We start from the raw sequence: 21,575 nt of genomic DNA, 5'->3' as shown, positions 1-21,575 counted from the left end.
ATCGCTTATGATCACTTTAGAATGACAAGATAGTGGTCATTGTAATAATGATAATGTTTTCACACCTTATCATCCCGTCCCCGCCCCCGGGAAAATAAACCGCAAGAATCATGTTCTAAAATTAATTAAAATTAATAATTATTTTAAGATGAAATCTCTCGTTGCAATCTTTACGTTGTATCCTGTCTTGCTTCTAGACAAACAGTTTCCTGTCGACGAACAAAAGGATCAACACTTTACAACAGATTTGTGGCAGCGATAGTGTTCGGATTTGTTTTGAGAAATAAGAAATGTGATATGATGGTCAATATTTAAATTTTACTAAGTGTAGTGAAATGAATTTGTCGGTGAATATTATGACCAGTCCAATACCTTTCACTGGATAATATTTCGGTGTCCTTTACTATTTTTTTTAAATATAAACATCCTAAAACGTAAATAATGAATGTCCTGAACAAACTGTGGCATAGTTGTGCAATCTTGCGATGTATTTTAAACTTCTATCAAGTGATCCCGCAATGGTGTAGTTTCGCGTGTGGCTTAAATTCCAAGGGGTTTTGGGGCTTGACTCTCATTTTTGTTTGGAAACTTGATTATTTTCGTGCAACATTTGGGTATAAATGTTCAATAGCATTGAATTCTTGGCCTCGAAACCCATTTTTTTTGGAAAAAAAAACATTTTGTCATCTTATTTTGTTTCGATTGAGATTAAATATGTAACTATTCTAGCACTGACAGCGCAATTAAAGAGTTGTTGAGAATAGATGATTACGAACATAACATAAATATTTTGCAAGTAATTTTAATGTACGAGGCATATATTGTTTTTACTTCATTTATTTTTTTTGACAAAGTTCGGTAATGTATCAAATAAAATTAACCAACAGAGTTTATTTTTTTTTATAATTGCTGGAACGAAAATGTCAAAGTTTATTAGATCTTATCGGTTATCAATGCCGTGCAAAGCTAGAATTTGTGAAAAATCAAGATTTCATGCCAAAAAATATTTTTTTTTACATTTGTAAGGGGGCATATATCTGGCAAGGTCGTCTTTTGATCCGCGCCTAAAACGGACAGACAGACAATAAGTCGGATTGATCTCCAATATCTCAACAGTAACATAGACACATAAACGGTCATTCATATGAATAAATGGATGATTAAAATTGGGCTTTTGTTTTCCCTTTTTCAACGCAAAAATACATTTAGTATAAAATTTCAACATCCAAGGCAAAGATTTCCGTTTTACATACCAGATCCGGCATTTCTGAGAAAAAAAAAAACATTATTTATTTTTAGGAATATAGTCACCCAGTGAATTTGGAGAAAAATAAACATAAAGGTCAGAATGTTATTGAAAAAAGACAAGTTTGTCTGAAAGGTAGATAAGACCAAGTGAATGCTCAATTTCTGCTGTAAGTTATAACATGCACTTGTATGCTGTTTGGTTTCGGAATGTACACAACACAATTAACGCGCTATTTTTGATTTAATTGAGACAATGTTTGGTCGGATATATCGCATACAAATGAAAGTTAAATATGTAGGTATTTCTGATCTTCAGGAAACGGAAAAATCGGATAAGAAAAACATGTATGAACCGTTGTCTTCAATGTAACAATTTAAGAGTTTTAAAAGCACTGACAAAGATGGAGTCGATTCAAGTAATGTTTCTAGAGATTAGTAAAATAAAAACTTGAAACTTTGACATTTTATAAAAATTGTAAAATTAGCTTAACTAAATGATGTATTTCAAGTTCAGTGAGGCCCTACGCTTTTACGAAATAGAATTCCAATTCAATTTAAAGCCTTTGTATTTTTACAATACGAGATTTCGCATAATTCCCTTTTTTTCTAATACTAGAGAGTTATTAACGCAGAAACTTTATCAATACATGTACATACATGTACACATTAATGTTACAATTACATTAAATAATGTAGTTCCTTGCGAATTTCTCAGTTACATATTTTTTGTTTTATATTACATGTTTCTAGAATTTAGAACCATGCATTTAATACATTCAACATAAAGAATAATAAAAATTAAAATCATCAATATTTTCAACAAGTCATTCAAACGATACATATATGTACATTTGAGAAATTTTTTAAGTTATATGAAATATTTTTTTATGAAAAACAATTAAAAGAAAGATAATGTTAATATACTATTCCAATTTTCCTAAGAAATAAAAAGTAAAAAAGGTACATTCCAAAATCTTGGTCATCGATTGTGATCCATATAATGGTGAGACTTTGCCCGAGGAGCGCAATTATCCACGTTAATAGCAGACACGAGCACATGTTTACGGTGGGCGGGTCATCAAGAACCGTTAAACCAATCACTATGGAGCTGATCTGTTAACTGTTATTTAAATACGAAGCATTTAATAAATGTTTAATACAAATTTGATTAAATTAGAACATTTAGCAACTTCACCACAGATAAACTGAACAGGATGGAGAAAGAAATAATTGTTGATATCGAGGCAATTGAAGACGATGCCAGCGATATAATTGATTACTCGGGCTCTGGTGAATCGTTCAACAGCTGTACCAATAGTGGATGCTCTAGTGCGGATTCTTCAACTTCCTTTTCGTCGTCGAAATCTCGAGTACCGGAAGAAATTCGACTGAAAGTAAACAGTCGAGAGCGGCAGAGGATGCATGATTTGAATGCTGCATTAGAAGGATTGAGGCAAGTTATTCCATATTCTAACGCTCCAACTGTCAAAAAACTATCCAAAATGTCAACTCTGTTACTGGCAAAGAACTATATTGTCATGTTAACACAGTCGGTGGAAGAAATGAAGAAAGTGGTGCAAGATATGTCAGTAAAAAGTAGTCACCGAGCTGCTGTCTATAACTCTTTGAATAACAACGGACGATTCTCTCCGTATAAAACACCAGCATTTGTGCCGCCTTATATAGATACTGCAAGCGCTAATGTGTCTTTCGGACTGACACCGAATGCATTTAGCTACAATGCCGAAAAGACTGCAATGCTATCGAGAATACAAACATCTACGCCCTTGGCAGACAAAACAAACACCCGTAGTCCTAAATCTGTACCGCATAAGTTTTCAGTATCTTCGTTATTGGAAAAGAGCACGGACTCAAAGTTTGACTCTTCATCAGATGGAAGTATGTCTACATCATATTCACCGATGATTACATCACAGTTGGGCAGCAGTCATATTGGGCATTCTTTAGGCACTCCGTGTTCATGTGAAGGATGTACTGTAACGCAGAAAAATCCAAAACGAGATTGGAAAGCTTTGTTTTGATCACCGTATAATAGTGCGATAGTATGGAATGGATCCTTGAACAAGTATCTGTGATAACTGGTTTATTTTTGTAAAAAAAGTATTTTATTGTACAATAATTCTGCATGTCAATAAATAAATGTTGTGCTATAAATTTCTTTTTCTTATTTTTGGGGATGCTAGTAGGTAAATCATTATTTTTTTTTAAATTTCATTTAATTATTTATTTTTTTGTGTGTTTTTGTTTGTTTGTGTGTGTTTTTTTGTATGTTCGTGTACAGCAGAACAGTTGTCAATTAAAACATATACATACATGTAGGTACATGTAATTGTAAGTGCACGTCCATGTCTCTACGTATGTAGGTACATGTAATTGTAAGCGCACGCCCATGTCTCCACGTATGTGGGTACATGTAATTGTAAGCGCACGCCCATGTCTCCACGTATGTGGGTACATGTAATTGTAAGCGCACGTCCATGTCTCCACGTATGTAGGTATACGTAATTGTAAGTGCACGTCCATGTCTCCACGTATCCCGTTCAAAAAGTCAAAAACAATTCCGATCGACTCTTACTTCATTTTGCAACGCACTTGTTTCGACTACAAAATACAATTCAACGGCATGTTTGTATATTCAATGTGAGTATTAAAACCTCAATCAGTAAAATCTTTGTGTGATGTCTACCTATCTTTGTATTCTTTCCGAAAGCTCAAATTCAGTTTCTTGGTCGTCATCTTAATCTTAGTTGGGAAATTGTCAACATTAATTTTGTGCATATTCTTGTCCACATCAATTACAAGTTTATTGTTTCCCGCAGGAGTTGGTGATGCCAAAACAAAACAAAAACACCATTTTACATTTGAAGACACAGGTAGAGTATATCAAGACTGCAAAAACAATCTGTGGTGTCTTACTTTAGTGAAAATGGATATTCCTTTTCCGCCATAAAAAATTACATTTGTACCAAATAGATATCATACAAACAAACAAGCAAACAAATGTACACGTAAATCACGCTTATCATCTGACGATAAATCAGACATAAAATAAACAAATAAAATAAAATAAAATATAAGACTCTAAAACACGAAACCGTTGAAAATGTACAATAAACATTTTAGTATTGGCCACTGAAAGAATCAGGCGGTGGGTAAAACATGGTACTAAATAACCCATAATGTTAAAAAAGTAATTTTACTGTATGTACAATCAGAATCAAGAAAAAAGACAAGATTTTCCATATCATTTTGGTTAAATGAGTTATAATTTGAAATGCACTGTAAATGAACATTCAAGTGGCGAATGTACCTGTCAAAAAACCTCTGTTTTCTAAAATTCTAATAAAGAAATTCCTAGTGATGCACATATCAAATAGCGTATACTTCAAATTCAGAAAATTTCCTCGAGTGAAATAATATTGATAGATCTGTGTATTTTGGACAATCATGTGCCATTTTCCCCCCATTTTTCCTTATTATTACCAAAGGCTTGTACTTAAAATATAAAATTTCTAAACTAACACACAAACAACAGTATGTGCAGATACATTATTTTTTACAGCCCACTTCTCAAGTCCATTTGCCCATCTTAATTACCAACATCAAAGTGAGAGAGTTTTCACTGATCAAAAGCTCACTAAAGGTACTCTTTCACTCTTACGACTGGGCCAAATTGAGATACATGTAAGTAGGAAACGCTTACTTTAGGACTTCGCCAAGGTGGTGTTTTTAAGTAGCAGTGTTTGTAAAGATCATGCAAATTCTGTAACATGTGATACACCCCCAAAAATGCTACAGATTATTTTTTTCGTTATTAAGTTGCTTTACATGTCTTTATAATGAATTGTATAATACATTCCAATCTGTCTGCTCTTAGTAGAACACTCACATTGAAAATCCAATAGATTCTATTGCATTGGTATCATTTACAGAGTTATCTCCCTAAATTTGAATTCTACAGCACATTCTATATGATTTTTATTTCCAAAGAAGAAGGGTTATATGAAAAGTCACATGTTACTTACTGTTTATCATAATATTTAAAACAAAATATTAACAATAAACATATGCAGGTTTTCCAGCCATGGATCACTTTTTGCATGAATCTTATCTAGATGGCTATTTTAATTTTTTTTTTTTTTTTTTTTTTTTTGTAAATTAGACAAAAGTTAAACTATTACGCGCAATCCGTCCATGTACACGTATACACGTATTATGTCTTCGCCTGGATACGTCTTTTATTCTTGTGGGGACTATTTCAAACTTGCATGGTGTAGACAGGTAAAAATCATTGATTTATTCATGGTTATTGCCTAGATAGGGCTTCATTTTTTGATTTTTGACCGATTATTTTTATGATTGAATGCATTTTATTAATAACATAATGCAACCGAAAAGATGGAGGCATAAGATTCCTTGTCACAGGAATAGCCGTCAAGGGATGTGACTTTTCCGGGAAATTAGGCCAGGCTCGTGCAAAATAATAGTTTGTGCTTGTTGCCTATACAGCACCACCAACTTTTGTCGATTTTTTCAAGTTGGGATAAAGTGTAACGCATCAATAACTTGATCGGATTTGTTTTAACAGACATTTCTTTAAGCAGACAACGTCTAAGGTCTTGGTATTCAGTATGAGTGCACGTGGAGCACGTCAGTGTGTTTGCCATGGAAACTGAAGGTTATTTCATTTTTGTCTTCGTTATTGTTTCTCCTGTATAACCATGTTTTGCACTTTTAAAAGTTTTAAGTATCAGTCTTTCTAAAAATCAGACAGATGATGATTCATGCGTGTCAAAAACCCACTGAATTCAGTTTTATTTCTTGTTCAGAAACAGTTACTGATCACATAACCAGTCTTAGTGTTTCATTTGGTTTTTGCGCTTTCGAGATAAAAAATATATAGTTTGTACATGAAATTTGCACTTTGGAAGAGTTATCGTTTTTTTTTTTTTTTTTTTGGCTTCACTTGGTTGATTTTAGTGGGAGATGAATGTATGGTTTTAAAAAAAAGTGCAGATCTGAATGCAGAAAAGATTGTTGTTTTGTGAAAGTATAGCATATGTAGACTGAAAAAAGCATCGTTTGTTTTTTGGTGGGTTTTTTCTTCACCATGAATCACTTTACCATAGGCGGTATCTGAATTTTATGTGGACTGGTACTTCAAAACTTACGCAAACAAAATGCCCTCGTTGAAATTTAAAACGAAACAAATCGGGTTTGTTGGTGGGCAGATCAGTATATACATTTTCATTCAGTATATACGTTCATCTATCTACTCAATATACTGTCTGTTTGAAACCCGTGTTTATTATAATTATGCCAATATTTGTAGGTACATGTAAAAAGATGATTTTTGTTTAGATTAATTAAATTCTGGTATTTTTATTTTTAATATAATCAGTCATTTACGTATTTCACTGATATTCTTATATAAAGAGGGCATTCCAGAAACTGTCAGAAGTGCATTTCATTTTCAATAGAGTTTTAATTACAATATACATAGACTCTTATGTCGAGGTAATTAAATATTTGCTAAATGCATATCGGTACATGACATATGTATTAAGATTTTATGATAATATTTAAAAAATCGTGACTGCCTATTGTTTAGGATTTAAACATACTTGTAATTTAAATAATGTCGGTTGGGAAATCCGTGTCTTGTTTCCTTTTTCATCGTTTCATAATATTTGTCTCTCTTTGATCCGGAGTTCATTATAACATTGACTACAGTCCTTCGTTCCGATTGTTTGGTTCCGACTAAAGTAACATGCCCTGTTTATTTTTCAGTTATTTAGAAGATGGAAAATCCGGCTACCAGTTCTTTATTCTGTGTTTTTTTTTTAGAGAGGGGTATAATTCGCACCAAAATAGGACAGGCAGGGGCGGATCCGGGATTTTACGAAGGGGAAACGTATTTACGAGAATCAGTATGAAAGAAAAGCAAATTATGACATGTTTAATGAATGGATTTGATAAATTGCCAGATCCACTACAATATTTGGCAGATTACGATAGTTTATTTTTCTTTGAAAAAATGAGGGTACGCCCGTTGCGTCCTAACCTGGACCCGCCCCTGATAGACCCGATATAGCAAATTTTCAGAATATATGCATAAATGGAAATGACTCCCATGTAAGAATTCATGGCTTTCCCTTCCTGTTTTTGAGCCCCGTGCGGCTCCGGTTGTCAAACGAATAGGCCCTCAGCAGCGCTAAGCTTGTAAAAAGGCGACTAAATGGTTGTGTGTCCCAGGTGGTGGAATACGATAACCATAGCATGTTACATGCTGGGGTCGTCAGTCCATAATACGGAAAACCTGACCGCAAACCGTAGTGATGCACCGTGTTGGGAAAGATGCCACGTTCCTCGCACGTTAAAGACTCTGGTGTGGTATTCGAAATGAGTAGGAATCTTTGCGCTCCGCCACAGTAGGCTAAATTGTCCGACCCTATCCATCCCTCCCTATTTCTAGTGGCAATCGGAATTTGTCGACTCTGTTATACTTGTGTTCCATCCCATTTTTCATTTCATCATCATCATTTCATATCCATTTGATCATCCGTTTCATGTCCATCGCCTGAATATAGCTGAAACATTGCTGCTCGGCCGTTAAACCCCAATAATCAATCAATCAATCTATCCTCTTTTTGAGCTTATTCATACTAATAGTAAATCAATGTGATTAACATATTACCTGGTGTTATGCTTTGATAGAATATTAGGCCGTTTCCCCATTAACTATGTTTTTTAAGGGATTGAAGTGTTAGTAGCTCTCCGGCTAAGAATCATGCAAAATGTGATTCATGGTTGGAAATCCTACATATTTTTCTTTTGATATTTTGTTTAAAATGTTACAGTAAACAGAAACATATGGCTTTTAATATAACTCTTGTTCATAGGAGATTAAAAATATATGGAATGTACTGTAGAATTCCAAATTAAGGAAGAGAATTCTGTAAATGACACTAAAATACAGTAGAAACTGTTGAGTTTTCTATGTGTATCATCTCCTAAGAGCAAATAGATTGGAATGAATAATTATACATTTTATCATATAGACATATAAAACGACTTAATAACAAAAATAAAGTATGTTACATTAGCCCTTTTTGTTAGGTGTATTGCATTTAATTTACAGAATTTGCATGATTTTTACATTTTTTTAAGACTACAACTTAAAGCAATTAAAAATATAGCATCCAGCGTCTATGAATTAAAGTATGAACATTAGGAACATCACCGAGTATTGAAAAATGATTAAAATACTAACTAAAGAACTCACTTAATGGTATCAGTGGTCAATGTTAGTAATCCATTCTATATTATCTTTCCGAAAGAACAACCAACGCAAACAGAGACGGACCGGAGTTTTCGAAATGGAGGTTCAGAAAAAAGGGGCTCTAGGTTATTATTTGCACATTTTGTGCCCAAATTCTGCGCGAAATTAACAAAATTTTCTTGCATTTTCTTAGAGGGCTGGCTGCAGCGTGTAGAGTGAAATATCGAACGTTAGACGCTGTTCGGAGCATGATGTACCATACGCGCATTCATGAGATGTTTTGTTTTTGTCTTTTTTTTCGGGTCGTATTATGGATGGAGACCACATCTCCCAAAGGAAGAAGGGTCCCACGGTTGACTACCTTTTTTTTATTTTTTCAAGACAAATTGTGCTAATAATAGCCTTTTTCTGGAAACCACTTTCCTTACCAAGCGTGACCACTAAGATTTCGATCCTGAATTTTCGGACCAAGACGTTCGAGACCACTCGGTTTACTATTACTATTGTTCCTGCTGAACCCCATGTTCCACCGTGTGGTTCAGGATTCTTCGAACAATCTAGGTTATTTCTACATGTATTATTAAACAATCAATATAAACGATTCATTTTTTTATTCTTGATACATTCGCACATATACCGTGTACACGTAAGATTGTTCCGATATAAATATTTCATATTAATAACACTTAAGGTCAACAATATATATACAAAATCCATAGCAATCATATTTTCTATCAATTTGCCACAACACAAGGAAATAAGTATCCTGAATTGTGTATTCACAACCCAACTTACATCTCGAAAACCGGGAAAGTCAATATACATGTACATTTAATGTTTATGTATTTAATCTCGTTTTAAAGACAAGAGTATCGGATGGAGACGTGAGTGTTTATTTTCTTGTTTCCTCCTTTGTTGTTTAATTGGAGAAAAAACATATCTACTTGCAAGCTTATACAAATCAATGAAAATGTAAATATGAGCAATCATGGCCCACAAACCACGTGTTGTGATGTAGTAACATCTGTAGCTATGAAGCAAAGGACTAGAATATTGTGAAAATGTCGATTTCTTAAAATGGATGTACAACTAATGTAACATTAGAGTTTTTTGGATTTTACGTGATATTTTTGTATTTCTGTACATTACTTCACTAACATGGCTTCAGAAGACGAGTAAGTATTGTCTATATTATAAATTGTCTGTACGTCTGTATTCAGACAATCTATTTTTGTCATTGATAAATTGAACATAGGTCAATAATTGACTTGATATGTATATGAAACACATATGCAGGATGAAATTGTTTTCTTTGTATATTTTGATATTTTCTCTTCTGTATACACGTGTAATAATCTACAAATCTGGAATAATATTTTGATTGAAAATCTAAACCTATTTCCCTCGAAACTTTCAATTGTTTTCCCAATTTATACTTGTCAATTTTAGTAACATGCACCATTATCCATCATTTACAGTTCATTACCTGTAAGCTAAAAGAGAAATCACGTTTTAAGTGTTTCAATACACCTGTAGCAGGTACCATCCTTATTATCCTGATTTTTTTCCGATCGAGTAGAGGGGTTCCGATTTAAATATATGTATATATACATATATACAATAAAGGGGACTCCAGCCTATCATTTACTCATTTCCGATAATTTGCTGAAAATTAAGGGGTTGAATCCTTTTTCACCAGCACCAGCAGTCTCGCCTGGTTCCACCATAGAGCCTAATTTAAACTCATACATTTTGCCATTTACATACAAAAATCATCCCAGCTGTGTAAGCCATGAAACGGGGTGCATTCTCGTCCATCGTGTACAGTAGCTTTTTCGGGGCTTGTCAACACATGAATGACTTATCTCATGTATTACATTGCACCCTTTGTTAAAATAAATTCCAAAACGTACTAATCATCGACGTGTGGAGACATTACTAGTATTTTTTTTTCAAATTTGGTATGGACTTGTCACAGAGAAAAAAAGTTTTGTGTTTCTTCATGAATAGATTTTAAAATTGTGTGTGCATTGGTCCTTTCAACAGAAGAGTTCTAGTGTATATTTCGGACAAAAAGCCGTGCTTGGGCATATGATATCCCTATTCTGTGTTTAAAGTCTTATAAATTTTGAAGCGAATATAAATTTTGAAGCGAATAGAAAACAAAACCAATTAAAAATGAACGATAACTTTCTTTTATAACGACGGTCCTATTCATACAAAATTGTTATAAATATTTAAAAAATATCTTGCAGTTCGACGCGTAGATTGACTAATAGACGGACAGAAGGTCATAGGGTCTGGTCTAAAGATTTAGAAAAGGGGGTCCGGCAAAAGAAGGGGGTCGAGTCTATTATTTACAAATTTTGGGGGAAAAAATGCTAGAATGGCATGGTTACACATCCTGTTTCATTGATCTTTTATTTGTCCTTAGCATACCTTTCGACTGACAAGTATACATACAATAAATCGAAAATCCGATAACACTAGGATGTCACAATATCAAAGTCCCATTAAATCGTACAAATACTCGCCGCAGTGACTGGATCATGTTCACAAAACTTGCAGTATACTCATGTATTATTTCCTTTCGAGTGTACTGCATTAGTTATCAGCAGAAAGTCATCTTATGAATTATGACTCATATATATTATACATATTCATGCTAATCGCGGCAAGTCATTTCACAGTAAAAGAATGGTATCCGGAACGTTTCAGTCCCCTGCCGTATTAGGTTTTCTCCTCAGCGTCAGATGGCTAATTTTCAAAATACCTCGTTTCACAGTAAAAGTAAACTGTAATAATGCCTACTTTGTGCCCCATTAGAAATTAGTGATTATTGCATATTTTAAATAAAATCGGAGCTACTCGGCCATTCCCGCTACTCTAGAAATAACGTTTTTCTTCGATGTAACTAGAAAGGTTGAGGATTGAATTTAAATTGACATGAGTAGTCGTACAAAAAGCTAGTGTGTATCATGTATGTCATGCTTTTCATACATGTGTACCTGTAGGCAGGAGGTTTTAGGGGGATATGTCAAATATCTTCCTCACCCGCCCTTAGGAGCAAATAGCGGTAAAAATTGTTAAAAACAAGTCAAAAATTTATTAAGAACTGTTAAAGTCAGGAATATTTTGTGCAAATACCCCCTATGACCCCCTTTTCCTGATTATTGGCCTGCTTTTAATGGAAGCAGGAAGCTAAGGGTACACGATACAGTTACATTAAGGCGCACTGTTTCACACACCAAGTTGCCTCCGTCAAATTTTGTAAATTAAATTTAAAATTAAAAGTTGAAATTTGGTGGATATATTGTTTAAATGTAGTAAAGCATTTATACATAGACAAATGTAAAATATATGTAATGGTAAACAGATGTTATTTAAATGAAGAATGGTATCCGGAACGTTTCAGTCCCCTGGCGTATTAGGTTTTCTCCTCAGCATCAGATGGCTAATTTTCAAAATACCTCACTTCGCACGAACTTTTGGAACTGAAATTGTGAGAGAATGAATCGAAAAGGGTCTTATTATTTTTACCGTTTTTCCACCTACTCCATGCATGCATCCATCCTGTGGTAATGTTTAAGTCTGATATTTTATAAAACAGTATTTAGCTATTAGATTTGGAAAGGCACCCCTGATATGTACTAAAAATTAGTACTATTTTTTTTTCAGTATGTTACCATGGCTACTGTACTTTTTATCAATAATCAACAAATTACTTATAAATGACCTGAACCTCCACGCACCAAGGATTTAAAAAATATGCTCTTTTTTTTATGACAAAACACTTGTAATCTCTGTGCGGACTGCCTCAAAACAGCTTTATTTCGACAAAATGAGACCAAATTTCCTTCTTGACTCTTCTTTTTGACAATATTGCATAGAGTTTATCATTTAGAATTTTTGTTACCCTTTTTAAAAGAGAGTTAGCTAAAGTAAAGATACTATAGGGGAGGTACTCAGTTATTCTCGAAAAGTTTCGTTGGTTATGTAGAAAAAAACTGCATGGAAATTACCTCCCATTTTTCTAAATTTATGACTGCAACTTTAAACGGAACCTGTTTGTGGCATACAATTTTGTTCAATTTAGGCAAGTGTTTGGCTTTCTTAATAACTGAAGGTTCACAGCACAGAAAAATGAACACGGTGGTATTTAGGTCAAGTTTCATTTCTCGGAGTTTAAGTAGACATACGCGATACAACTGTATATTTTCCCTATATTTGTCCTGCGTTGTTAAATTTCTCGCACATTATAGAATAGATATCATTTTCTGGCGGAAAATGATACGAATGTAAAAATGTCATAGATTTGTACATTGCATTGTCTCATACTGCTAATAATTATCCGTTTACTGAGACACATTACCGCTTTTCATTTATTTTAAAGTATCACTCCATAAAATGTGTTACATGGTTGGAAAGCCTACATATTTGTATTTTATTTTCATGCTTTAAATGTTATAATAAACAGAAATTAATATGTGGCCTTCAAATAACCCTTGTTCCTAGGAGTTAAAACTATGTATAGTTATATCGATAAATTCAAAATTAAGGGAGATAACTCTGTAACTGACACTGAAATACAATAGAAACTTCTGGATTTTATGGGTAGATTGGGTATACATTCATTCTCAGTCCGAAACTCAGTTTCATTAAAGACAGTTGCTCAGTCGCAGACATTTGGAACAATTCTCCAAAATTTTGCGCTTGACAAAGAAGCAGCGGCAACCAATAGATAGTCCATTTGACCTGACCTTATCTGACCCGACCACTGATCGAACTCATTCAAGGTGATTGAACTCATTCAAGGCGAGCGAGAGTGTTCCCAATAGATAAACTACCGGAGACGTTTTCCACTGGTTAGTGTACTTGATGAAAAAGTGAAATTATAAAATTATATCCATAGTTTACATCTGTATTATCTATCAATCGCTTATCACCTTTAATTATATTGGTACCAGTAAACAAAAGTTAAAAGTATGAAAGAGGTAATATGTCCATTACGGTGTCACATAAGGTAAAGTCTGAAATCGACATTGGTAGAAATTTTAAACTGAAACTCTTCGTTAATACATAAACGGACATATGAGAGGGGAAACAGTTTTCCGTGAATTTTCAAAGAGTGCAGTATGCATTGTTTTGAATTTGTGGAAGAATATAAAGATTAATCAGTTGCATTTTTTATTGTTAAAGCTTGTGTTAGGTAATGCCACATTAAAGAAAGGTGGAACTTCGATCTTTTTCATCGCAATCAGGATTATGGAAATTTAATATGTTTATTGTAAAATTATACAGCTGATCGATAAACAGTGAATTTTTCATTTAAAAGTCCAACTTCATACGCTCGATGTTAAATTTTGAATTGCATGCTTTTGGATATTGAAGCGTTTTGAAAAAAGCCCAAAATTGTGGTGTACGTTTTAGAAATCTAATTAAAGATTACTTGTCCTTGACGTCGTGACCTGAAATTAATGTGTGAAAATATATCCTCTGGCGACAACTATACATGAAATACGTCTGTTTGACTTTTTTCTTGGATATATAAAATTAATGGCTGCATATACGAAAGTTCGGACTTCTCCATCGACTTCCGGAGATAAATCAAGGTAATCTCAAGATATTTTTTCGGGATAATAAAATAATCATGCATGCAGAAAAACTGATTTACGTTATGTAATATACATTTTGAAATGTTAGAAATGATTCATTGATAGATTGATTTATTAAAGAAGAATTGTGTCCCTAATTTTCTAGTTTTTTCCAGGGAAATCAAGTTACTGCTGGGAAAAAGGGGGTATTGGCTGTATGAGTTGCTATGGTGAAAGCTCAGAATTCATTTTTAAAATTAAAATAATTAGAAAATTATGTAGCAAATAGTGAGGGACTTTATTCCCTTCAAAGTGAGATGTCCAAAGTAAGTGTTTAACCGTATTGCAATAACGCACGTTTCTTGAGAATAAATTCACTGCAGCTAACTGAGGTAAACTATGGAAAGTTAAACTGTAAATGCGATCCTTCCGCCAGACGCTCCTTGCTATCACTGAGGGAAGGGTGGAAAATGAACGCCAACAGTGTCAACTTCTCTGGGTTTGGTACTGTACATAGTAACATACACCTAAGTCTTTCAGGGGATTTTTTATTGCTTAAATGCAATCAACATGACTATTACATGTACTCATGGCAAAATTAATAGTATTGAGGCTGCATCGTTAGGAGAGTGGTTACATCATATATCTGTACTTACATGTCTATGGTTACATGCATGTTGCATATACTGTATTTTTTTCCAAGTTTGAATAATTGGTAAATCAGAAAACAGCTACGGACATTGAGTCCAAAAGCGATTAGCAAGTAAAATTAAAGGAAGAGCAAAACGCGAAATGAAAATTTAAGGGGTACAATGTGAATCAGATTTCATAATCATATTTCATCAAGGCTTTTTTATACTAGACTAACAAGGGACTCAGACTTATTGAAATGACTGCCTTGTAAAAGTGACCAGTTTTAGAAGGGGGTTGTTATCACGCCAAAGTACTTTAACACTGCTGCATTTTTTCTTGCGCCTGTCCGAAGTCAGGAATTTCTTACCTTGGTGTGTCTTGTTTAATTTTGACTTTCAGTTAACTTTATCTTGCTGGAGTATGAATTAAGGCAACTATTTTGCTCTCCTGTGTATAATGATGTTTTAGGGTCAGTTGCAGCCTGCCAAGCGTTGTTAGGGTTTCCTCGTCGTCGTCGACCAATGGAACAGGATGGCCTTGGTTATAAATTCTAATTAAAATAAGACCCATTAATTGTTCCATTCATTCACTGCAGGCAGGATCTAACAACAATCCATTGTACTTTCTGTTCTGATGACCTTTCTAATCAACAAATCAAATTTAATCTTGCATGATTTTGAGAGTATTATTCTAAGTGAAAACTCCGAGGGTTCTGAAAAAGTCATCTTAACAGAAAGTAGAATGAGAAAGTGTTGTTAGATCTCACGCGTAGTATCTGGATAGAACAACGAATAGGTCTAATTTTAATTAGATTGGGCATTGGGCTACCATTTTTTGTCTTAGTAAGGTTGTTGTCTCTTTTACACATTCACCATATCCATTCTCCGTGTATTATATACTTTTATTGCTATAGTCTACTGTAAAAAAATCCTTAATTTTAAGCAGAAAAAAAATTCCCAATCTTAAGTGGTGTAATATAAGCTGGTACCTCTACTTGCCACTATTCAGTTTAATCAAAGGAGTTAAATATAGATTTTATAAATCCTTGTTTTAACCCAATTAACATCTATCTTAACAGTTCTGTATCGTTATTATACGTTGTTAAACTCATTTCATACGTGGTCGTATGATTTATCCTGTAAAAGATGTCGCTAAATTATAAGTGACAATTTCTTGCCTGATAATAACAATATTTTTGTTAATCAGTATTAGAGTCTTTAAAACGTAGTGACAGTTGATGCATTTTTGTAAATTTCTATGTTAATCTAATTTTATATGTTTATGTAAGGCCAACTATTCAGTCAATTAATGTTACCTAATAAAATCGACCATTTCGAAATTCACTCATAAATTTAGGCAGATCTTGTTTTGTCATCTGAACTTAACTTCGTAAAATTTCAAAATGATTGCCAGTATGTTATGCTGTCGAATTCACTTATTGTAATGCATGGCGACAGCAAAAGAATCTGTTCCACTGGTGGAACATATTTCCCCTACTGTAAGGTTTGCCGACGACAGCATCGATATACATGGAGAAGAAATCGACACTCCATCGTCTAGCAGCGACGATGCAAACAGTTTTACTAAACACTTTCCCGAGTTTGCACGTTATATTTCTCTTGGTAGTGATCCAGATTCTGACTTTGAGGAATTGGATGGTCTTCCAGATGTTGAATTTCCTGGCTGCCAAGGCTTTGATGTTACAGATGCAGGGGACACATCCACCACAGGTACATTTCTATATACATGTACATGTACATAGGCCAATTCTTATTTTGCTTGGTTGCCTCCCTTGACATAACATCAGATTAAAATAATCCTCAGCAAGTGTCATGATAATCTGGACTACTGCAGGTACAACTAAAACTAAAATAAAAATAAAATAAAATTGTAACAACTGTATTTTAAATTTTAATATAAGTACATATTTACCAAGGTTAATACTTTAGATGTCTGTTAAAATGCAATTTGTTTCTCGTGTACAAATTAAATGACATATTATCTTTAAACAATCCTAGTTTCTGGGATGGATACATCACATCTACCCCAAAGAACTTGAGATACATGTAAAGAATACTACAGATACTGCGAAGTCAGCCTCATACATGTATCTTGACCTACACTTAGAGATCAATGGTAAAGGAAAACTATTGACCAAACTATATGACAGACTTGATGACTTTTCATTCAGTATTGTCAACTTTCCTTTCATCTGTGGCAACATCCCTTCAGCACCTGTGTATGAAGTTTTCATATCACAACTCGTACATGAATTTTATGCCAGAGCTTACCGTAACTACTTGGACTTTTTGTTTCGAGCGAGACTTCTTATAATTACAAGTAAGCTTGTGGAACAGGGTTATGTTGCTACAAGATTGAAGTCATGATTACAGAAGGTTTATGGTTGTGATCATGAACTCATGGATCGTTATGGTGTATCCATTTGCACCATGAAAACTGATTTGTTCAGTTTTCCTTTCCTCTTTCGTCTACCCTGGACTTGACTTTTTATGAGCAACTCAGCGGGTGTTTCTAGAAAAGCAGAGGATGCTTACCCTATTGGTGCACCTGGTCTATGCTCTGAGTTTTTAGTGGAGTCCAAGTTGCATTTTCTTTTGTTACTTTGTATGTATTATTTTAGTTATTTCATGTTCTTTGACTTTGTTTTCAATGTTTAGTCCATGTCTGTTCTTTGTCCCTGGATTACATTCTTTTGATTTCTGCTAGAGTCTTGGTTCCTTTGATTACTCTGAAGTACTATTCTATTTTTTTTACTGATTGTATTAGGAAAATGTGTGGGAAAATTTTCCTGTCATTTTCCTTAGTGTATTTCAACTAAATTTGACATTTCAATGTATTAAGAAGGCAAAATTTACATGCAATTTGATGGTTATTTCAGGAGGTTATCAGTTATAAATACTTGATTAATGCAATAAAATCTCAGTGCTTTTTTCGTCATGTGCCACACCTTATACACATTTTGTCAAATTCTTAGATGGAGAAGCACTTAAGACCATTAGAATTTCAATATAATTATTGATAAGCACTACCAGGAATTACCTTTTTAAGGCTTTTGAAGAAAACATGTTCATCTGTAATCATTTTGGGACTTTACATTCAAATACTGAAGATTTGAATATTTTTCTGTACATGTACATGTATAGCATTGTAATCATTGTATTTAATTTTTCCACCTGTAAGGGTCCATTGTTGGTGAATAAAATTATCTTATCGTATCTTATCTTTCATTTTATGTCCATGGACATATTCATACAGGTACATGTATAATGATATTGTGAACCAGGTAAATTACATGTAATAGGGACAGAGCATCAGCTACATCCTTTATATGTACATGTAATAGGAACAGAGCATCAGCTATGTCCTTTATATGTACATGTAATAGGAACAGAGCATCAGCTAGGTCCTTTTTATGTACATGTAGATGCTCTGAAACATAAATTGCCCAAAATCCTTCTGTTGGAAGTGACATACACATGTATTTTTGGAAATGACATATGCATAAATTATAGAAGTGATTGTTCAAACTTTTAACACAGACACCTGGCATATGATATAGAATGTCTCATATATTCTTGTAGGTCGAGACATCAGTGATGCAGTGTATAAAGCCATAGCTGTACATTATCAAGAAAATGTTGTTTTTTTTATACAAATAGCTCCATGTCTCATACGCATAGTCTTAAATACAAAATGTACATCGTTAAACATAAGATACATGTACAATTTATACGAAGTACATGTACAAGTTATCACATTTCTTTTACAGCCAAAGACATACCATTTAAAGATCTTCACACACCACCTGTACCATTTGGTACCATCAGACGCAATTGTTGGATACCAGGAATATCTATACAAGTGAGATTAACAGCATGTGAAAGACATCAAGCTCATATTAAAATATTTAGTCCTAACTTGTAAGTATATATGTCATTTGTATGTATATTAGTTTGCATGCATCATTAGGTGTAAGTTATTGTAAGAATCAGGCATATTGGGAAAAATAAAAAATGAACATGCCAAAGGCCCACCAAGCTGATGATATAATTTCACTCAAGGATGATTTCTCTATTTGAAAAGACCTACGTTTGATCTCTGCATCACTGGATTTGCTCAGAATTTTTTCTATAGATTGTTAGTAAAAATAGGTTTTGACATAATTATCTTCAAAAACAGAGCAGTGAAAAACTTATGAAAAAATAAAATGTTTTTCCTACCCGCTGACTAAAGTTTTTTAGAGCATGTTAGTGAAAACCAATTTTTTGTCATTGCTGCCTTGAAATTGATGGAATTTCTTTTATGGTTAACAATGTAAGATGACCCCCATGATTTATTAATTAGCAATTCTATCGAAACAAGTAAGTCTGAAATCAACCCTCTTTTGTTCTCCTCAAATTATGATAACAGTATGGTAAATATTTTTCTACATGTACATGTATCTTAAACTACATTCGGTAAGAATAAGCTATGCTAGCCGATATTTAAAGATTGGTATTATATAAGTCTGCATTAAAGTAGGCTAACTGTACTGTAAGTACATGTACATTTTGGTACACATTAGTTGTTATTTTCAATATAACTTACAGCAAGTGAAATAATGAACTTCACTGAATAGCGTTGGTCTTCCCTTTATTGAATGCATGACCATTACTTGATGAAATGTCTTATGTTTTGAATTGCACAATTTGAAAAGGTAGACCTAGGGTAAGGGACACAACTCTTACAAATGAATTTTTACTGAAAATATTTGCTTTTATAAAAAATCTCTCACACGAGACAGTGTCAATGAACCATCCAAAGGTTAACAGGTATGCTGACCCTTGACCAAAACCTTTTTGAGTGACTACTGATATATAGCAATTACTACATCCTACATATACACATCTATAGAATATATACATGTAGTAAATTGTAACATCAGATGTACATGTATTTGTCTGCATCTAGTCAATTTGAAACACTGTAGCATGCTGTTTGTCTAATCCTAATTGTTGTTGCATGCTTTTGGAAACTAATGATGCAACCCAAAATGTCAGCAATTTTCATTTAATATAACTTGATTTTTTTATTGCTATTTATGAACTAGTTCCTTCTTGGTTCTTGTGAATGACATTGTCTAGTTGTAATCTAATATTACAAGTAGAACAAAATTGCTGATTGCTAAACTATTCTTTATGGACTTAGTGATTTTGGATTGTTCCCGGTTTAATTTCTCCTGAAAGTTTTATTAATTTACAATTCATCCCTATAATATTATTACACAAGAGAATTAAAATGGAAGATTATATTAGTTGTAGCTAAATATCACTACTAGCTGGTAGTTCAGAAATTTTATTGTGGAATTTTGGTTTCTATAAAGTGGACCATTGATATGTAACTTGGAAGTGTTTAGGTTCTTTGCCCTTTGAAGTAAATTTGAACCCCTGAAGGATACTTTATAATTTATCTGCTTAAAATTACTTTCATTCATTGTACAAGTTAATCAATTTGAAGGTTTCACATAGTAAAACATGGACTTCGTCATTATGAAAAAAGAACATAGCAATTGAGGGAGCATTGTCATAATTTTTCTACTTTTTCTTACCCAACTGAAGATAATTCTCGTCACCCTAGCATTCTGAATGCCTGAAGTTTAAACAGCTTTACTAGTAAAAAAAAACCATTTATTTACAAATTTATACTGCAGATATACTATAGCCATCAAACATGGGGAGTATGAATGGACAGTTCGTCGACGTTACAAACATTTCGCTCACCTTCATAACCAACTGCAATTGTTCAAGGCAAAGTGTAAAATACCAGTACCAACCAAGTCGTAAGTACTTTGTATGGACTAGAGTGTTGGCCAAAAATAACGTACATGTAGTAGATATGACTGAATTTATATCAGGAACAAATGTTACAACCATTTTGTTCATCTTCATAACCCAAATAAGTGTGGGTCCAAGGTCCAGGACCCCAAAGACTTGACTTAGGACCTTTCAAATTTCTTTTATATTTAGAATGTTTTTGATTTTTATTAGAATCAACTGAACAATGTACCAAATTATAATCCAGATTTGAAATCATTTCATATACATGTATATTCACTAATGTACCATGTGAGATATTGCCATCACTTGGTGTCAGTCGTCGTCGTCCGTTGTCATGGTCTGTTGTCGTCTGTCGTCGTCTTCCGTCATTGTCGTTAACAATTATACAAAACTCTTCTCCTCTGAAACTACTTGATTGATTAGAACCAAACTTAGTATGAATGTTGCTCGGGGGTATCCTGCATAGAACTGGTGTGGGGATTTTTAATTTGTCCGAAAACATGGCCGCCATTACCTAAAATAGAACATAGGGGTCAGACAGTAGTTTTTCACATATTCCTTTCAAAAGTCTTCTCCTCTGACATTATTTGATCAATTGGAACCAAACTTTGTAGGAATGTTCCTTGGTGTATCCTGCATAGAACTGATCTAGGGATTTTTGATCCGTCAAAAAACATGGCATCCGTTACTAAAAATAGAACATACAGTGTAGAGGTCAGACAGTAGTTTTTCACATATATCTCCAAAACCGTTAGGTTTTGCCAAATTCTTTCAGTAGCTGATATGATACTTATTATCAGGACTACAAAAGTCTTCAGGCATAAAAGTTGTCAGATGAGGTCTCACTAACCACTTGTAAAGTTTCTATTACTTTACATGTTAAACAAGTAATTTTCAATGTTTCACTGTGAATTCATAGGACAAATGACATCTGAAAGTTGCATATTATTGCGAAGCTTG

General features: G+C 33.6%; 2 protein-coding genes across 4 annotated transcripts in view; both read left to right on the top strand.

Moving 5' to 3' along the window:
• The first annotated feature begins 2,462 nt into the window (after positions 1 to 2,462).
• On the top strand, positions 2,463 to 3,290 carry LOC148613939 (uncharacterized). The gene has a single exon (XM_088586138.1). The coding sequence runs from the start codon at positions 2,463 to 2,465 to the stop codon at positions 3,288 to 3,290; it is 828 nt and encodes a 275-aa protein (XP_088442264.1).
• A 6,012-nt stretch (positions 3,291 to 9,302) lies between these two features.
• Positions 9,303 to 21,575, top strand: part of LOC148613938 (phospholipase D1-like) — a 76,830-nt gene continuing 64,557 nt past the window's right edge. The window contains exons 1-4 of one of the 3 annotated variants that reach the window (XM_088587656.1): positions 9,303 to 9,435; positions 16,405 to 16,508; positions 18,569 to 18,719; positions 20,489 to 20,617. In XM_088587656.1, the coding sequence (XP_088443782.1) occupies positions 9,428 to 9,435; positions 16,405 to 16,508; positions 18,569 to 18,719; positions 20,489 to 20,617 (392 nt within the window). In that variant the 5' untranslated portion in view covers positions 9,303 to 9,427. Of the gene's footprint in view, positions 9,727 to 16,139; positions 16,509 to 18,568; positions 18,720 to 20,488; positions 20,618 to 21,575 lie in introns of those variants that run through there. The other 2 variants (XM_088587655.1, XM_088587653.1) reach the window with 2 other exon arrangements.

Source organism: Perna viridis, chromosome 6 (genome assembly GCF_037379345.1).
Source record: "Perna viridis isolate PV_CMFRI_1.1 ecotype Kerala chromosome 6, ASM3737934v1, whole genome shotgun sequence".
In the NCBI taxonomy this organism is placed as follows: domain Eukaryota; kingdom Metazoa; phylum Mollusca; class Bivalvia; order Mytilida; family Mytilidae; genus Perna; species Perna viridis.
The sequence above is the reverse complement of the archived record's forward strand: the minus strand, read 5'-3'. Positions and strand labels throughout refer to the sequence as shown.